At 39.4% G+C, this 17,610-nt stretch overlaps 1 protein-coding gene across 1 annotated transcript; it reads right to left on the reverse strand.

Annotated features, from left to right (window-relative positions):
• Positions 1 to 87: 87 nt before the first annotated feature.
• capzb (capping actin protein of muscle Z-line subunit beta) lies at positions 88 to 17,049 on the reverse strand. The gene is made up of 9 exons (XM_074678034.1): positions 16,767 to 17,049; positions 10,745 to 10,834; positions 6,304 to 6,425; positions 5,135 to 5,248; positions 4,895 to 5,036; positions 3,784 to 3,900; positions 3,282 to 3,347; positions 3,050 to 3,126; positions 88 to 1,226 (listed from the first exon to the last, which is right to left on the reverse strand). Exons 1-9 carry the CDS (start codon positions 16,767 to 16,769, stop codon positions 1,139 to 1,141), a joined length of 819 nt encoding a protein of 272 aa, XP_074534135.1. The 5' UTR covers positions 16,770 to 17,049; the 3' UTR covers positions 88 to 1,138.
• Between the last annotated feature and the right edge of the window lie 561 nt (positions 17,050 to 17,610).

The following is a 17,610-nucleotide window of genomic DNA, read 5'->3' on the forward strand; positions in this document are numbered from 1 at the left end:
CTTCTAGATTTCAGTAAGTACCTGATCATGTGGTAAATAATAAATAAAGTACTACATACAAACAAATCACAACAAAGATGAGACGAGTAAAAATTGAGAAAAAGATTAGCTTTTTACTGTTTTTATTGTTGCTGGAGGCTCTAATACAATATGAATCATAAGCTTTACAAAATAAAAACAAAACAAAAATACAACAAAAGATTCCCCTCCAAAATGGAAACAAATGTTTCCACTGAGACACAAAGACAAACCGTGACCCCCAACAAAGACGTAGTAGGTGAGGAGAGAGAAAGGTTGAATTAGCAGAACAGAGGGGAGGCAAACTGTCATTTCGTACACAGTGCAGGGGGTTGGGTTGACAAGGTGGGTGCAATCACCCAGTGATTATAACAGTCCATCCCCATGTTTGATAAGTCTACATTTCCACTCACTGCAGCCCCATGCTCCCTTACAGGCGCACATGCATGTGGACAGAGTGGAGTAAGGAGTGAAACCACAAACCGAAGGCCACCCTCCTGTTCACACTGTTTGCATCGCCCAGAAGAATGACAGTTATACACAGACGGTAATATTTTTATACAAATATATCATGGGGGTGTTGTAGACAAAAATAGGTGCAAGAATTAAATTTGATGTACATAATAATGACAGCCCCGCCCAGCCTACACCACCTAATGGAGAGTCCATGTCTTTTTCCTCGTCACAGAGGAAGAGCGGGGCCATAGTCGCTCACTTGAAATCGACCGTGGACACATCAGCTGTGAGAACATCAGGGATTATTACTACAATGATCCTCACACTGTAAGATTATCATTAACCGTGGTAATACTATCATTATTTTTATAACATGGGAGAGAAGGGACAGAGAGAAGAAGAGAGGTGAAGAGATGACGGAGAGCGCGGGTGAGTGAATGGCTTCATGGCAGATGAGACACATGAAAATAAAAAATCTGACAGGAAAACAAAAAGAACAAATAAAAAGCTAAGCATTTTCTCCTTTTTTGTTTTTTCCACAAATGAACAAGAGTGCAGCACTGAAACAGGCATGGAGGGAGAGACGTAAAGAAACAGAGAAAAGATGGCAGAGATGAGGCGGAGAAAGAGAGAGACAGACAGAAGAAAACCAACAGTAGCATCTCTAGCTGTTCTGTTTGCGTTTGAGTGCCTCCACCAGGGTGAACTTCAGAGCTTCCTGCTTTGACTTGTCAGCCAGAGTCTGAACACTCCTGCGAGGGGGAGACAAAAACAGAGTGAGAGTCAAGTGTGTGCAACAGATTAAAAAACAGGAAACATTGGGGGGCTCATAAAAGTTTCTCCAGTGGGACAGAAAAAGTCTGTAAGTGAGAAAAAAATGAACTTCTTGAAAATTTTAGTCTGATTCTTTATCTTTGTGAATATTAACACAAACATGAGACATGAAACACTGCACACGAGAAAATATCAATGTTAGACAACTTAAAACTTGTTATTTATCATGCAGTTAAACCAAGTTTTCGGTCTTGATCCAAAAACAGAATATGATCATACTTTGCTGCTGACCTGGTAATAATCAATTAATAATCCAGTAACACTGAACATGCAGCTGGGCGTACTCCCATGCCTTACCCTTTACCACTAATTAAAGTCTTTCATGATGTTTTGAACTATACATTTTTTTACAAGGACATCTTTTCACAGACCTGTAAATTGCCCACTTTGTAGTTTGTTTACAAGACACAGCTGTATGTAAACAGACCAGAGGCATGTGTTGGGAATAAAGTAAAACTCTTAATGAGAAGCATATTCCATAAACGCTTTATTCATGTCTAAAAAAAGTTTCTGAACCACAAATAAAAAGGGCTGATTCAAAATGTCTTTATCTTAAATAGGTATATTTTTTCTGATCGCTCACTCCTTTCACTTAATTATATTAAACTCTGACTCATTTCACTGATACAATCCTGTTAAACACAGTGGGCTGATCAGGTGTTCCTGTTTTTCAGTGTTGATCATTTACACACACACTTTTCTAACACTGTTTGTTGTATCAATGTACTTTAAACAAGTGCTACAACTCTGAGTAAACACACCATTTTAGGAAATGTTATGAGGAAACTGTGAAGTGTTGTGCTGCTGCATGGTGGCTGCTTTGAAAACTCTTGACTCTGCTTTGCACAGAGACTCACAAGTAAACAAAACCTGCACAGCAAACAGATGCTCACTCTCAAACACTCTGACAGTCATCCTGTTCCTTTTATTTATCTGAGTTGTATCATGTTGTACTTTATTTCCAGTTTAGGCTTGTTAGTAGGGACATTCTGAAGTGACCAGTTGTTTACATAGAAATTCATATACTGACTCACTGACTTGTCTAAAAGTTAGTCTTTTAACACAGCTTAACACCTCACCAAGTGTTTCATTCACTTAGAAAGCAAGCTATTAATATAAGGTGCCACTGCTAATTATATGAACCACACCTTACCTTACCCTTCAGCGTCAGTGAGACTTAAAGTAGTGGGCACCAGATATAAACGACATGAGGAGAGCTACATTTCTTCTTTCTTACTGTTAACATGCCCACACAAATGTACAAAAACAAGTTCTCCATGCCAGGTTGTACCTCTGACCCTAGTCAATGAAGATCTGACGCTGGGTGAGCACCTGCGACAGCTCCTTCTGGAGCTGCCGGTACTTTTGGTTATCAGGCAGAGACTCAATAGATCTGGAGAGTAGAGGAAGGGAAGAAGCAACAGGGGGAAGAGGCAACAGAGGGATTGACATGAGGACAGACGGAAAGAAAAATGGCAGCAAAAATGTTGGGAGAAAGGAAATAAAAGTAAAAATAAGATCTGAAGAGCAGATTCAGAGAATCTGCTGAAGAGATGGAGGGGTGAAGTAAATAATGATGAAAACTGAAAGAAGTGGAGCAGAGTCGGGCTTCACCACGGTATCATGTATAATATAAATGGACCACAGAAAGGTTAAGACATAATCTGTTGATCTGTACATGGCAGCCCTGCTAAGTTGAACACTCTTGGGAGTGTCATTCATAAATCTACAACCGTGTTACCTTAGGCCGTTGACGATGTCCTTGGTCTTGCCAAAGTAGATTTCGTTCAGTGTGGAGCGAATCTTGTTCTCCATATCCTGGCAAGAAAAAGAAAACACCCAAGCATGATTCCTCTATTTTCCTTCTGTACACAGATGATGGTTCACTTGATAAGGTTTTGATTTAAGTCTAAAGTCATCGATATAAGTCAACAGAACTGGTTAAAAGAAACTACAACAGCTGTTATACTGACTTCAACAAGGCGGCCAATGTTGGCAATGTGGGGATTGTTTTCTCCAACTGACTCGTCTTTTTCCATCTGTAGAAGAAAGAAACAAATTCATGGGATGAATATGAGATGCAAAACACAGGCATGAATATGGTCAGGAATATGTGACGATACACTCAGCCCGCAAGACAAAGATGATACTTTAACAGAACTTTTAAGAAACTTCAGTGATGAAATACATGTCAAGAGAGATAATTTTTCAATTGTTTTTTAACAGGAACATTATGTGCACTTTAATATTTGCACATATTTTTGGGGTTTTTGCGCAATAAATAATTGCCTCTTCTCAATTCAATTCCCAGGTCTGAAATATAGTTATGAGTATGTTGAGGTGTGTACATGACTATACAGGGATAAAAATCTACAGCCTACGATGTTAACAGGAAATACTGTCATGCCCTCGTATCCTGAGATCTCGTCACACCCCTAGAGTCAGTGCTCCTGATTCTGAAGTTCATCACAGCACCTGTCTTGTGAGGCTGCCACCCAGGTTCATGGTACCAGAGCCGGTCTTGGTTGTCTGGAGCCACAGCATGACGGTGGAGGTGAGTTTGTAGTGAGCAGTGCGACCGCTGGTCTTCTCCTGCTCAAACAGACACAAGAAGCAATGAGACGACAAGAAAGATTTACAACGTGTCACTCTCTGATCATGAAAGTGGATCTCCAGCATATAACGTTATACTTTGCAGTGGTACGTAAGGTGCTTATCAACATCAGGAACTTTCCCTAGGAACTTCTTTTTGAGGAACTGTATTTTAACAGCAGGAACTAGAGTCTAAAATGATGTTCTCCTATCTGAGTTCAGTTGAACAATATTCCAAGACCCAAATAATATTGTTTTCAATGACTATGTTAACACTAAAACTACCTGAAAAACTACCTCTTCTTTTATATTTCGCTTCCTGTTTTTGATCCAACAGACAGACAGACAGATATACTAAAAGATAGATAGATAGATAGATAGATAGATAGATAGATAGATAGATAGATAGATAGATAGATAGATAGATAGATAGATAGATAGATAGATAGATAGATAGATAGATAGATAGATAGATAGATAGATAGATAGATAGAAATTAACTTCATCAAACGGTCTTGAACTGCTTTAAATTCATCAAGATCCGTCTCCTCTGGGCCACAGTAGTGTGAGGAGCACAGAAACTCAGTGTTGATTTGCCAGCATGGTATTCTTGAACCAGCAGCATTTCTGGCTTTATTAATTGCAACCATGTTGCCTTTTATGCAATTTTCCCCTTGTAGTCCTCATACAACTTGATGAAGAGTTTTTGCTCCGCTAAGGAAAATGTCTCTGCTCTTGGTTTTGACATGATTTCGTCATTTCGACAATCTACACGATGGGCCTTTTTATCTTGTGTGGACACGCGCTTCGCTGCAGCTTGGATCAGCCTGGCTAGAATAAGCATCTCTGAAAAACAGCTGAGCCTTGTTAGTGGAACGAGTTGCAGCTAAGATTAAAGTGGCTGCTTATTCGAGCCACACTTACTGGCGACAGCCCAGCCTTTTTTAGCCAGCTTCGTGGAATACCCCATTGTTTCCTATCTGCTGACTCTCACCTGCACCTCCACCACATGGATAGAGTCCCAGCACCCTTTGATCTTCTTGGATCCATCTCCAGCTTTCTTAATAAGAATCACTCCAGCAAAGCCATGATCCAAGTCCCAGAGGTACACAGAGGACACACCACCCTCAAAATACCTTACAAACAACAACAACAACACAGATGTTAGAGGTCACAAGAGGCTGCTTTCACAGTTATTAAAAACCTCTTTTGACATCGCTTAACTGGTACTCACAGGTCTCTGTACTGATCAAAGGCGTTATTGGCTTCAACCTCAAGTTTCCTCAGGCGAGCTGAAGGCATTGCACCGTCTTCAATGGGAGGTTCATACTTATTACTCCAAGGGGATCTAAAACAACCGAAAGGAAGAGAGAATTCAGTGTTGGTAAGCATCCTACCTACTGTTGTGGACTTTCATCATTTTTTTTTCATTAACTGCAACCTCAGGTGACCTTACTGAGACAGTAGCAGGTTAATTTATAAACTCTACAGCTTCCTGGCTCTAGTTTTTAACTTTGTCTTTGTTATCTGCTGTTTCACACACTTCACAACCTTGATCATTGCTGGCATCATTTTTATACTCGAGAACACACAAGTCTCGAAATCTTTGTCCAGATTTATCACAAGCTACGCAATGGATTTCAGTGCACTTATCAGCGAACAAAATCAAGACAGCTGACTTCAAAAACTTACAGAAAGTTTTTTTCTTAGGGGCAAAGTAAAAAGTAAAAACAAAGGTTTTTTTTTATTTAACAGCTGATCACAGAGTGGTAAGTGTATCACGGCGATCTAAATGAGCTGAATAAGTTATCTTCTGCCTGGATGTTGCATGGCTTTAACATGAGTTAGTTGCCTATTAACATGATATCTAAATGTAAAATGCAGTCATAAAGAGTAGCATTTTCAAAGCGTGACACTTATGACACTATCAGGGTGCTCTTCTTACTGCTCTTCTACTCTTACAGCTGCCAGTAGGCTTTTTCAGAGCAGCTTGTCAGGTGGTCAAATACCTCTCTGACACTCACACCCATGTTGGTGGCTGCTTCCTGTAAGGTGAGACCTAAGCCAGGGGTTGAACTCCTCTCGAGCTCCTTTTCTGATTCTTTGAGCAAGTTTTGCTGCCTGAATATGTGCCCTACTATCCTCACATTTAAAAATCCATCCTGTTTTTCTCTTTTAATAAAAGTTTAGCACAAGTACACTTCCAACATGGCTTCTCAGAACAACATTAGCACTTTAGATCTCCAGTAATGTTTTTAAACACATGATGCACTAACTATCTCTATTTTTGTTCACCTATCACCATATTAATTAAAACATGCCTGGTATCTTAAATAAATATCTGCATGAAGACTCAATCTAGTGAAATTATTTGAAATTCTACAGTGCAGTAATGAACTCAACCTGTAGGAGTCGCCGTCTCGGTTGTAATCACAGAGCAGATAGTCTTTGCCCACAATCTTGTCCCTGGCGATCTTCAAGGGCTGGTCCACAGAGGAGAGGAGGTCCTCACACAGACTGGGCACCTTGACACAAACACAGAGAGGAGTAAACAGCGTTATACGGCACAGGTTTGAAATTCTTTGTCTCCAAACATATGTTTTATAAAAGTAATGAGAGGAAGCATACAACTAACAGATTTTGATTCATATCATCTGAAGTTTCAGTGAGTTTCCAATCAGGGGTGCACCGATCACAATTTTCTGGCAGAACACCGATCTTTAAAATGCCTGACCTGCCGATACCGATTTTTACTTTTTATTTTTTATAACTGACAGCATATGTCTTTAATGTTTCAATCTTTTTTTTACTGAAAATCATCGAACAATACCTGTGAAACAATAAAATCTTTATATTTTAACTTAAATAACCAATAAAGTGTCTTTAGTTTTAGGTCTCAGAGCAAAAAGCAACAATGGCTGACTGTCAGACCTTCCTGGAGGTATATAAGATCAGTTTCATGTGTAAGGACGGGCCGATCACCAATCACCGATGCCCCAAAATGAGGGAAATTGGCATGTCCATTTCTAATGGTTTATATTATCAGATTTGAAGTTGTAAGGTTTGCTCATTGTAAAAACAACACTTACACTAGTAGGAATGAGGAGACAAAAAAAAGATTTTTGTTACATTTCAAGTATACAAAATGATTCTCTGGTCTTAAGTATCTAGTCTTAGCCTCACTCCTCAAACTGGGGTTACTGTGTTTAGCTGGAATAAAATATCAATGAGAAACATAATATCTGAGGGATAAGGGGGTACAAATTACTTCTCACAGACTGACATGGACCCCCCCTTTCCCTGTGTCCTCCGGTATCAGAGCTTAGCCACAAAGGAGGTCCTGTTTTCCTGAAAAAGCCCCCACGTCCCTGAACCACCCACACCTGGCAGCCCTGCCTGAGCTGGGAAAGGGGGGGGGGGATATGAGAGATACAGGACAAACCGGAGGAAAAGGTGATCTCAGGTGATGCCAGGTGGAGTTTGTGCAGAGGCAGCAGGGCCAAAAAAAAAAGTACCTAGCAGGAGGAGGTGACTGACAGCTGAGATAATGATCACTAACAACCAGACACTCAGAAATGGGTGAGGAGAAAGCTGAGGCTCACAGGGGGAGAGGTTAAAGGTGAGGGAAGAGGAAGGTGAGCAGGTCTGGGTCTGGCTGGCATCAACACACAAAACAAGGTGCCATGTGGACAATGACAGAGTGTGATTTGATTTATGTCAAATTTTGCTAAATGTTGCCAGACTGTGTGTCTCTTGGTGCCATGTTTAAACACACAGCACTGTTTAATGATGTTAAAGGAAACACTGAAGTCTTTTATGGGGACATATTTTATGTTGTTTTTACAACTTGGAAATAAAGTTTGCAATAGTTTTTGTGTGGAATCCTAAAGAGGGAACCCAACACACACACACAGACACAAAGTTTGGCTGACACCCTCTAGATGCACAAAGCTGTGTGTAAACCTGTTTTTTGAGAGTCAGAGAAAGGGATCACTTCAGCTCTGTTTCATTTTATACCCTTTAACATGTTTATAAGCTCACTCTCTTCTTCTCTTTTTAAGCCTGGAGGAACAGTCTGGCATGCTGTTGCATTTCTTTCAACCATACAGTCATACCCAATCACAACTGAGAGGGCATCCAGGTGGAGAATAGGGATGGGCATTTTTAGCAAAAACGCTCTGATTGTTGCTGAGAAATATTGGACAATTATTTTATAAATGCTTCTGCAGGATGACTTGCTTTCTGTATAATTGTTGAAGACTTCTGATATATTGGTTTCGCACTTGACCTCAATTTTGTTGAAGCTTTTGGAGGAGTTCCTCACAGTTTTCTGATGACTGGCAAGGTTATAATAGTTAACTAAAATGAAACTAAAAAAGAAAACTAAAATTTAAAATACATTGCAGTTAACTCAAACTAATAAAAACTAGAAAAGAAAACAAAAATGATAAGTAAACTAAAACTGTATCTTGTGTTCACAAAACTAACTGAAACTAACCAAAATTAAAGACAAAATGTCCTTAGTTTTAGTTTTTGACAATATTAATAGCCTTTAGGATTTAAATTAATCCAACACTTTTTCCCAACCAATTTTACGACAGTTTTTGGCAGTTGTCAGCGCCGTACGGCACCATCATAGCGACGTATAGGGCTGTGCTTGTTTACTGTACTGACTGGCTGTGCTCTGTGCTGCGACGAAACATAGAGGAGCAATGAATCAGAGCATCTGTAATAGTTTAATTTCATGTGAGTCTGACTTTATTGTTACAGAGTCCAAGTGTCTAATTATCAAAGCTCATATTATATTGTTTGATATAATTTATGTTTTTATTATTTTCATTTAATTCATGTTAACATTATTTTATATAATTTATGTTTAAATTTTTATATTAAGTTTATATTATTATTTTGTGTTTAAGGCAGCAGCCAACAGTTCAGTATCAGCATTGACTGAGCATTTAGCACTATGTTGAACTGGAAAATAAACTGTATTACAAAATATTTACTGCACCTGATTAATAAGGTATGAAAAAACTAAAACTAAACTAAAACTTAACTAAAACTAAACTAAAACTAAGCCTTGTTGCAAAAATTAAAACTAAATAAAAACTAGAATGCCTGCTCCAAAACTAATTAAAACTAAACTGTAATGGGGAAAAAAATGTCAAAACTAACTAAAACTAAACTAATGACAAATGCAAAACTATTTTAACCTTGATGACTGGAGACGTCTGCTTTCAACTGTGGTTCTAAATCTCTCAGCACAACACCTGTTTTACAGAGAGTAATGCTTTCTTCCTCTTCTTTTGTTGTCTAATGGTGGTTAGCAAACAACTTTCACGTGGACTGCAGCCACCACTGCATTACAACCTGTCACTGCTTGAAATAATATAATCCTTCTTCTTGAGGAGGGTTAATAAATGTATGATTTATTTGATTAGCGGCGATATAACTGTTAGAAAAGCATGACCCCTGTCTAATAGTGCAATTTCCGCAGAAAGGAAATATAAAAATCTGATTGGATCTTATCCCATTACCCAAATACTGGTAATACCTTCAAGTTCTTATGTGAGATGATTCACTCTTCCTCAGTGTGCAGACAAAGCAATCTCTGTCTTTCATTTTAGATATTAAACATCACAGATTCATCCTTAGTTCAGATTAGGTTTACAGGGGTCTGTTCCCACAGAACTAGGGACCTTTTGAGGAACTTGATGCATTTATACAACAGTAACAAGGGTCTAATTTTAGTTCCAGCCTGGGAAACCCCTGCCTGCTGAACAGTACAAGAGCTTCAGGCAATGTAAACCACGCAACTGTGATTTACTTAGGTTTAATGACTTTGTAACAACCATCAAACATCACCCTTATTTAACCTGAGAGCAGTAATGCATCTCTGTCAGTTCCTGGTGTAAAAGTCTAAGACAGGACCCTGTAAACTGTTAACTTTTGGCTGAAAAGGCATTGTTGAATCCCACTTTTGATTTCTTTTAAATATGAGAATATTCTCATCAGATAAATATTTCATAATATTCTTAAGGTATCTGTAAGAGATGCACTTGGCTGCGTATATGTGGCCACTAAACCTAAAATACTGCAAATACACTCACTGAAAAAATTGCATGTTAAACACTTATAATCAATTTTAAGAAACACAGTTTAAGATGCATCAGCCAGCATGAGTCATGATTTCACAAACACTGACAGCCAATAACGGTGCCTCACCCTGATTATCTGTCACATTCAGACAGTGTTTATTTGTTTATGGAGCCCAGTGCACTGGTGCATTGGCTTTTGTTGAATAGGGATGACATCATAACATTGACAGCTTCACCTTTATAAGATTTTAGCTAACATTTTAATCAAGAGCTGCTCCTGTCAGGGCAGAGCTGAGACACATGTCAAACTGATGGGATGAAAACCAAGTTGGTGAAACTGTCCAGGTTCAGTTCTGTTTGGAAATAACCAGACGTGCATTTGATCCACATGTGGAGGAGGCCTAGATTAGAATGAAAAAATTCAATATCTACACTTCTATGAAAAACACATCGAACCAGATGACTCAGCTGAAGTCTGAGTGCAGAGTCAGACCCAAACAAGTTTGTAAAAGAAGCCTTGAGTGCACATTTGCAGAGAACGGGTTGTTTCTCAGTAAACGGGAGACCTGTAGCGTCTCAGAGTCAAAATTTCAAAATGAACAATATTGTTTGTTGTTCATGTGAGAGGGAAGAAACTGATCTTTATCCCCCTTTCTAAAAAAAAAAATCTTTACACTTTTTAAATATTTGAACATCTAAAGTCTACATACATACGTACATGGGGAACTTGACATAGGAAAACTCACCAGGTCAATGAGGTCACTCAGGTTCTTCTCGATCTGCTGAGGAGGCAGACGCCTCATCAGGTCCAGGGCACAGTCCAGCTGCTGCTCATTCTGAAACAACAAAGAAAATACTTATTACATGATACTTTTAAATCAGTCACACAAGACAGTGAAATACTTCAGAACCAAGCTGCTTAGATTAATGTATCTACAACCTTTTCTGTTTTTTTTTCCACGTTTTGACCTGAAAGTCAAGGAAAAAGTCAACTGTTACATTTATCAGAATAAAAAATAATGTTTCATATTAAAAAATAATAATTAATGACATAAAAAAGTAACAAGAGTGTAATGTAAACGCTACAGTAACTGTTTGGTTTCTTGTTGTTCTAGCATACAATTTTTCATCAACCCAAGAGGTTTCCATCAGAATCACTAATTGATTCAGTTTGTCTAATGAGGGACATTTGTTTTTTATATTTTCATATATTTTTTTTTTTTAAACATTCATCAAATTCTGGGCCAAATTTTTATCCCTGCTGTAAATCTATTCATCTTGTGGCTAAGGTCCCCATATGTTCCCCTTTGAAAGTCGGAGCCTGACCAAAGCTGTTCTGACATGTGAACAACAGACAGACAGTCTGGGGGAACAGGTCCAGACATTTCCCAGACTTGTGCCTCAACACATACAGCGCGCACACAGAAGAGACTTATTTGCTGAGGAAGTTTGGTTCACACGTTGAATAAATCTTTTGTAACAGTGACTGGTGTTGGCTTAAAACCACTTCAGTTTGTAAAAGGAAAAGGGAAAATCTTCAAACTATCGCAAAATTCAGGCAACAAACGGGAGCAGAAAAGAGAATGATGCAGGGACTCTGACCAGCAGAAATATCAAGACGGCTTTCACTCTGTGGATTAATCTGAATAATCTTTGTGATTGTTTGAACGTTGGCCAAATTAGATTTAGGTCCAGTAACAAAAACCCACAGATAAAACAGTAACAAGTAAAATCAGAAGTTACAAAAGGGTGGTGGTTTTGGGCTTGCAGGGTGAAATCAACAGACATTCACATGATCCCGTAATTCAAGAGAACAGTGATTAAGTCAAGTGATATTTTATTTGCAGACACTATGGAAATTAACCAAATCAGGTAAAAGGTTTTTCACAAGTTAACTTTTTTGTCACATTTTTGAAATGCTGTCGACGTCCCTTAAACTTTAGAAGGACTCATGATTCAGGGTTTGAGGCGGATGTTCCAATCCAGTCCTTATCTTTGTGCTACAGCATTGCATGCAGACCTCTCTATCCATGGACACCAACACAAGATCCATCTGCACATGGTTTTTAAAGTGGTATCTGTCTTTATCTGAATATAATGAGGCTTTGGCAGTCTCTTAACTGAAGTGGGTGTCTTCCAAAAACAAACACTTTGCAGAAGATTTTTCTGTGTATCAAAAGCATTCTTCTGCATAAGACTGTCCATGAAAACAAATGAACAACCTCTGTAGTAAAAAAAAAAAAACATCTCTGAAGATCCTCAGTTGATAAGACCTGCGAAGGATCATCAGATAAACTCTAAAAAATATAATTTTGCTCTGGGAGAGGAATGTTGATTTTCAATGGTGTCGATCAGAGCCAGGGGAATGACCACAGGAAACACAACCTGTTGTCCACATGTGCATCTGAATAACGTGAATCTATCCTTTAAAGGAAATCCTTTCTAAACTGATGACAGGATATTGAGGAAGGATAAGGATCAAAACTTAACTTGCTCTCATGCTCAGTTGGAGTATGCAGTATGCAACTGAGTAAATGTGGAAAAATATATGTCAGTATTGAATCAAGACTGCAGGCTCTAAAAATAAAACATTACCACCCCGAGCTCCTCCAGGTCTCCAGAACGGCACACAGATAAGAAAGGCCTGTTACATTCTGTGTGTCTCTAAGAGAGGAGTGTCTGTGCAGGAAATATTCACACCCCTGAAGGCAAGCCCCGCTTGCAGAGTGAGGTTAGAGAGACAACTTATTCAGCTCAGACAACTGAACTGCACTTGTGGTTTGTCATAAGAGAAAGTGCAGAGAGACCAAAAAAAGTTAGAGATTTGATAGTAAATGAGCTCCTCAGTCAGAACTCTGGCTACACTGATTTTGAAAAGGCGATTGTGCTGAGGGTAAAACTTTCAGACATTTAGTGTTGTGCTCAGTGTGCTCTTTGAAGGCCACAGCAGTTAGGACAGGGGCCGGAAACATGCTTGTCTGAGATGGACCCCTCCAGGGTCTCAGCTTTGGGGATGTCTCTTAATGAATGCATTATGTTTTCAACCTACAGACACACACACAGAGGTTTAATCAGGGACAAATGGCTGGAAAGTAAAACAGCAACATTGGTCAGATAAATCCTGGGCACGTGCCACAAGAACACAGACCTTTACCCAGCTATCTATTATAGCTGAAACAATTCCTCGAATGATTCGAGGTACTCGATTACAAAAAATGCTCGAGTAATTTTTTCCGCCTTGAGGAATCGTTTAATTTAAAAAAAAAAGATCAAAGAGTGGTATTGATTAAATTGAGCTGAGGCCATATTTAGAGAGTTTTCAGACCCCTCAAGCTACCTCTTATACAAAATAGCAACTAGCAACAAATCTAACTTCTAAAATATTCGATAGCTGCAGCCCTACTATGTATACAGTGAACAAAATACTAAAAGCCACCAAAACTTTTTAGGGTTTATGGCAACTAGGGATGCACCAATCCAGTTTTTCTGGTCCCGATACTGATACCTGGGCTTTGGGTATCAACCGATATCGATCCTGATCCGATACCAGTGTTAAATATTAACCTGCATGCCCGACTGCAGGATAAGACTGGTAATGTTTTGTGTAAAAGACAAAAATGACTACATATGGAATTACTGAAGTTAATATTTATTTCAACTATTAGTGTTTAATTGTTTAACAGCAGTTTGGTTAAAAAATGCTTCAGAATTTACAGAAATTACTTCTTGTTTGTAAAATTTTAGACCTTGTAGACTTAATCATAGTTTAACCTTAGTGTCAAGTTTGGACCAATCCTTTCCCACAGACACACACACCCCCTTTTTTTTATTTATTTTTTTTAAATTTATTTTTTATTTTAGAGAATTAGCTATTCAGACAGAAGAATTTTTGTACCAGGCTGTAAACATATTCATTTCTGCAGTGAAAATGCCTTTTTTGGTTTGATGTGTATGTGGTTTTTGGTACCTCCAGAGCCAGCCTCACATTTGTAGACCAGGAATTGTAGCTGTGAGTTTCACTAATTTCACTTTTTGTGTTTGGAAACAAAGGTGGCAATATGAGTCTATTTGTGTTTAAAACAATCGGACTGTACACTTGGAGGTCTGTGAATGTACACCAAAGGTGTTGCGAAGAGTCTAACACCTTCACCACTATACAGACAACCCAGTCCATTAAAAGGCAACACTAGTGCAGTGACACTGTCATGATCCAATTCAGGGGATCAAAGTCAATTTATTTGTAGCAGAAGAACAATCAAAAGGATTCAGGACATGATGTGTTACGGACTGCTTTGAAGGCACGACATCACAGGATTCCCTTCAGGTGTCCGAGGGATAATTATCAAAACAAACCAGGGTCTGACCTGTAGTGTAATCTCTCATCTTTTTCATACACACCATGCTTGAATTCTTTCTGAATTGTAATGAGAACTCACTTAGAAAACACACAATGTAATCAACCATTCACCATCTGAGCTAATATTGACCCAACGTATATCATCTCTATAAGGTATCACTGAATATAGAAGAGAAATATAATTCAAGCATAAAACTCTAAATCATTACTAATTGAGTGAAAAGACTGAAATACCTTCAACTAACAAAAATACCAAAGACTTAGTGTTTTCCTAAGGACAAATGCTTAAATTTGCACCATCAACACAATCCACAAAACCACCTTATGACACCAAATCAATTCAGAGTCCTCCACACATCCTGCAACTCACTGCATCAAATGCCTTATTTGGGTTTCAGTTTGAGTTGTTTACTGTGGCTTGTTTTCTCATGTCCCCAGACACCCTCCACATATTTGAAAACTGGTTAATTCCCCCCTTCAGCCTGAGTTTGTTGAGCAGTAGGGCCAGTCTTCCGGCTTCTACAGATCCACATTCCTGTGCACTGCATCAAAGAGAGGAAGTTTCAAGAAGAAAAACCTTCACATTTACTGTCACCGCCTCCTCTAAGAACATGCAAATGTTAAATTGTTTTTCCTTTAAGCAGGAAAGTCTGCCTAGAAGAAATGATTAACTTCTGCATCATAACCTCTGAAGAAGACAGAAAAACCTGGACTGCATAGCTAGCTTTCCCCTGGGGAGTTTCCCTTTCCTTAAACATGCAGTAAGCAGCAGGATATTAGAGAGCTGGGAGAAGGGCAGACCAGCTACAACATGAATATCTGGGGAATGTGTCAAAGATGGAGGATAGGTATGTAATGGAAGAGGGACAACTCTCTGTTTTAAGCTAAACCTGCCAGCTTTGTGCTTCTATATTTTCACCTGGACTTCATCAGAGGGTGTCATCAAGCTCACTTTAACGTACACCTGCATATAACTGCATGAGAGGCCAGCGATTAAATGAAATTCTGTCAATTCAGTGTAATGCTTTAGAAAAATATGCAGGTCAATCTGAAAGCCTCATCTAACACACTTGAAATAATAAAAACGGAAAAACAGCAGTAGCTTTTTTTGCATCATTGTTGGTGTGTTGTACAGCTTTCTTTTGCCACACTTAAATATGTTAACAAAACCCTCTGTCTTAGCTTCTCTATGTAGCAACACCTCTTAAGCAAACAGACTGTACTAATACAGCTGCTGGCTAGCCAAAAAGCATTGACATGTTATAAAGAAGCAAGCCCCTTTTCCATAAACATTTTCCTCAGGGATGACCCTGAACATAACTGTGGTTTAAAGGAGATGTCTCTGATGCCATTTCTGCTGCCTCTATTTACTTTTTGCCTGTTTTTAACATCTTTCACAGTTGATGAATCAGGCTGCTCCATTAGACACCTGCGCTCCTTGACGCTCTGTTTACCAGTGCTCCTGTCTCTCTGTAAACACTAGCTCAGACCAACAAGCCCAGGGGTCAAGGGGAGACCAGTGAGGCTGAGCCAGAAGGATGGGTGAGGTGAGGCAGATGAGAGTGGGCGACTGCCGAGAACATCCAGCTGCTCATCTCAACTCTGTCACAAGATATTTGAGACCATGTGGAAGCTCCACAACCCCACAAACCCCACTATTGTAGACAGTGGGAAAGCAGAAAATGGAGCCTCATTGTGCTGAAACTGTTTAACTCAAATAGGAGTTTTAATCAAGCATAACTTATTTATGTTATTTTACAGTCATATCAGCTGACAAGGAGGCCATGAGCAGAGAGCAGTTGCTGGTGTGATAATCAAAGCTAATGACTCCCTTACAGAAAACATTATCATGCAAAGTCATAAGAAGTTACAGGGCAGGAAAACCTCAGTTGAAGAAGCTGGAGGCTCGTCATGGTAAGGAATAGGAGGAGCAAACAGTCTTAATTTAGCAACAGGCAACCAAGCACTTGACTATTTTGGCCTGTGTGTGCGTGTGTTGTGCACGACTGCTGGAGTATGTGTCTATGTGTGTTACATATTAGGACACCCTATAAACACTACACACTAACTTGCGTCAAATACAAAACATCCTGTGCTTACTTTGAGCCTACGGGGTATTTAGCTAGGCTATAAGCTAACTAGCAACTAGCTCAGTAGAGAGAAGAAACAGCTGCTAGCTGAGCCACAGAGCTCGTTTATTTATATCCGGTTAGCAGACGTTTTGCAAACAGTACATTCACATCGGTGGTTTACACATTTGGATTCCCTGCAGCTGCTCTCAGGTTACCACCCAGCCCCTTCAGCTACCGCTAGCCTAGCTTAGCACCCCATCCGCTAGCAGTAGCCAGTCGCCCCACCAAAGCCCTCTCCCCGCTCCCCTCTCTCCCTGCCAGCTCTGCCGCGGCCCTTACCATGTCTGCGGCGGTCTGTGGCGGTCTCGGCGGGGCAGGGGAGCACGGTTTCACTGATGGCTGTACACCTTGGCTTGATAATGTTTTAACAAACGGCTCCACTTGTCTCTTGTTGTTTTATTGTATCTTTAGTCCCCCACGGAAGATGTTTTGTTCGCCTCTCCCTCACTGAACCCAGCCCTGTCAGCGAAATTCACTTCCTCAACCGGGCTACAGGAAGAGGCTGCTGTCAGAAAACAGGCCCTGGTAGCATGTCCGGGTCACTCTGGGCTTTCTCTACAGCAGCCAATAGCGAAGGAGCGAGAACGGCATTGCCAAGTAAGGAAAGAGAGGAGTGGTGCAGTAAATATGCAAGCAGGGAGGGCAGTAGATCGGCAAATACACTGATGGAGCCAGAACCAGTCTACTGCACTGATGCCATGTTAATAATTTTCCAAACAACAACAAAAACAAAAATACAAACAACTCTGCTTTCCACTGCATTCATTAGAAATTGTGAAAAATCAAAAATCATCTATTTTAAATTCTGTCTTTTATTTTTTTTGTCCACGTTTTAGTAGTATTACTCTCAATAATCTGTTAATAAGTATATCACAGAAAAGGGACAAATGTACGAATAAAAGTTTTGATGTAGATTTTATGTTTTTTTATATAAAACGTGTCCATGTGACCTTAAATGTAATAGAGAATCTATTGTGTGTGTGTGTGTGTGTGTGTGTTTTCACCACGGGGGTGGGGTGGGGGCTGTTATTGAAAAACAGAATGTGCCTGAAAGTGAATAATAACACCATTACAAATGATAAAGTTCGACAAATGAATAAATATATCATCAAACATTTGTCGT

The sequence above is a fragment of the Halichoeres trimaculatus genome, unplaced genomic scaffold, assembly GCF_033239565.1.
Source record: "Halichoeres trimaculatus isolate MK-OKI-2021-1 unplaced genomic scaffold, fHalTri1.1 fHalTri1_scaffold_1, whole genome shotgun sequence".
NCBI lineage: Eukaryota > Metazoa > Chordata > Actinopteri > Labriformes > Labridae > Halichoeres > Halichoeres trimaculatus.

Bases quoted from the DNA above. Each gene is read 5' to 3' on its own strand.
- capzb (XM_074678034.1), bottom strand. The intron at 5,249-6,303 runs GTTGAGTTCATT...CGGTTGTTTTAG, and splicing joins CGAGACGGCGACTCCTACAG to ATCCCCTTGGAGTAATAAGT. The intron at 3,348-3,783 runs GTGCTGTGATGA...TTTCTTCTACAG, and splicing joins GTGGCAGCCTCACAAGACAG to ATGGAAAAAGACGAGTCAGT.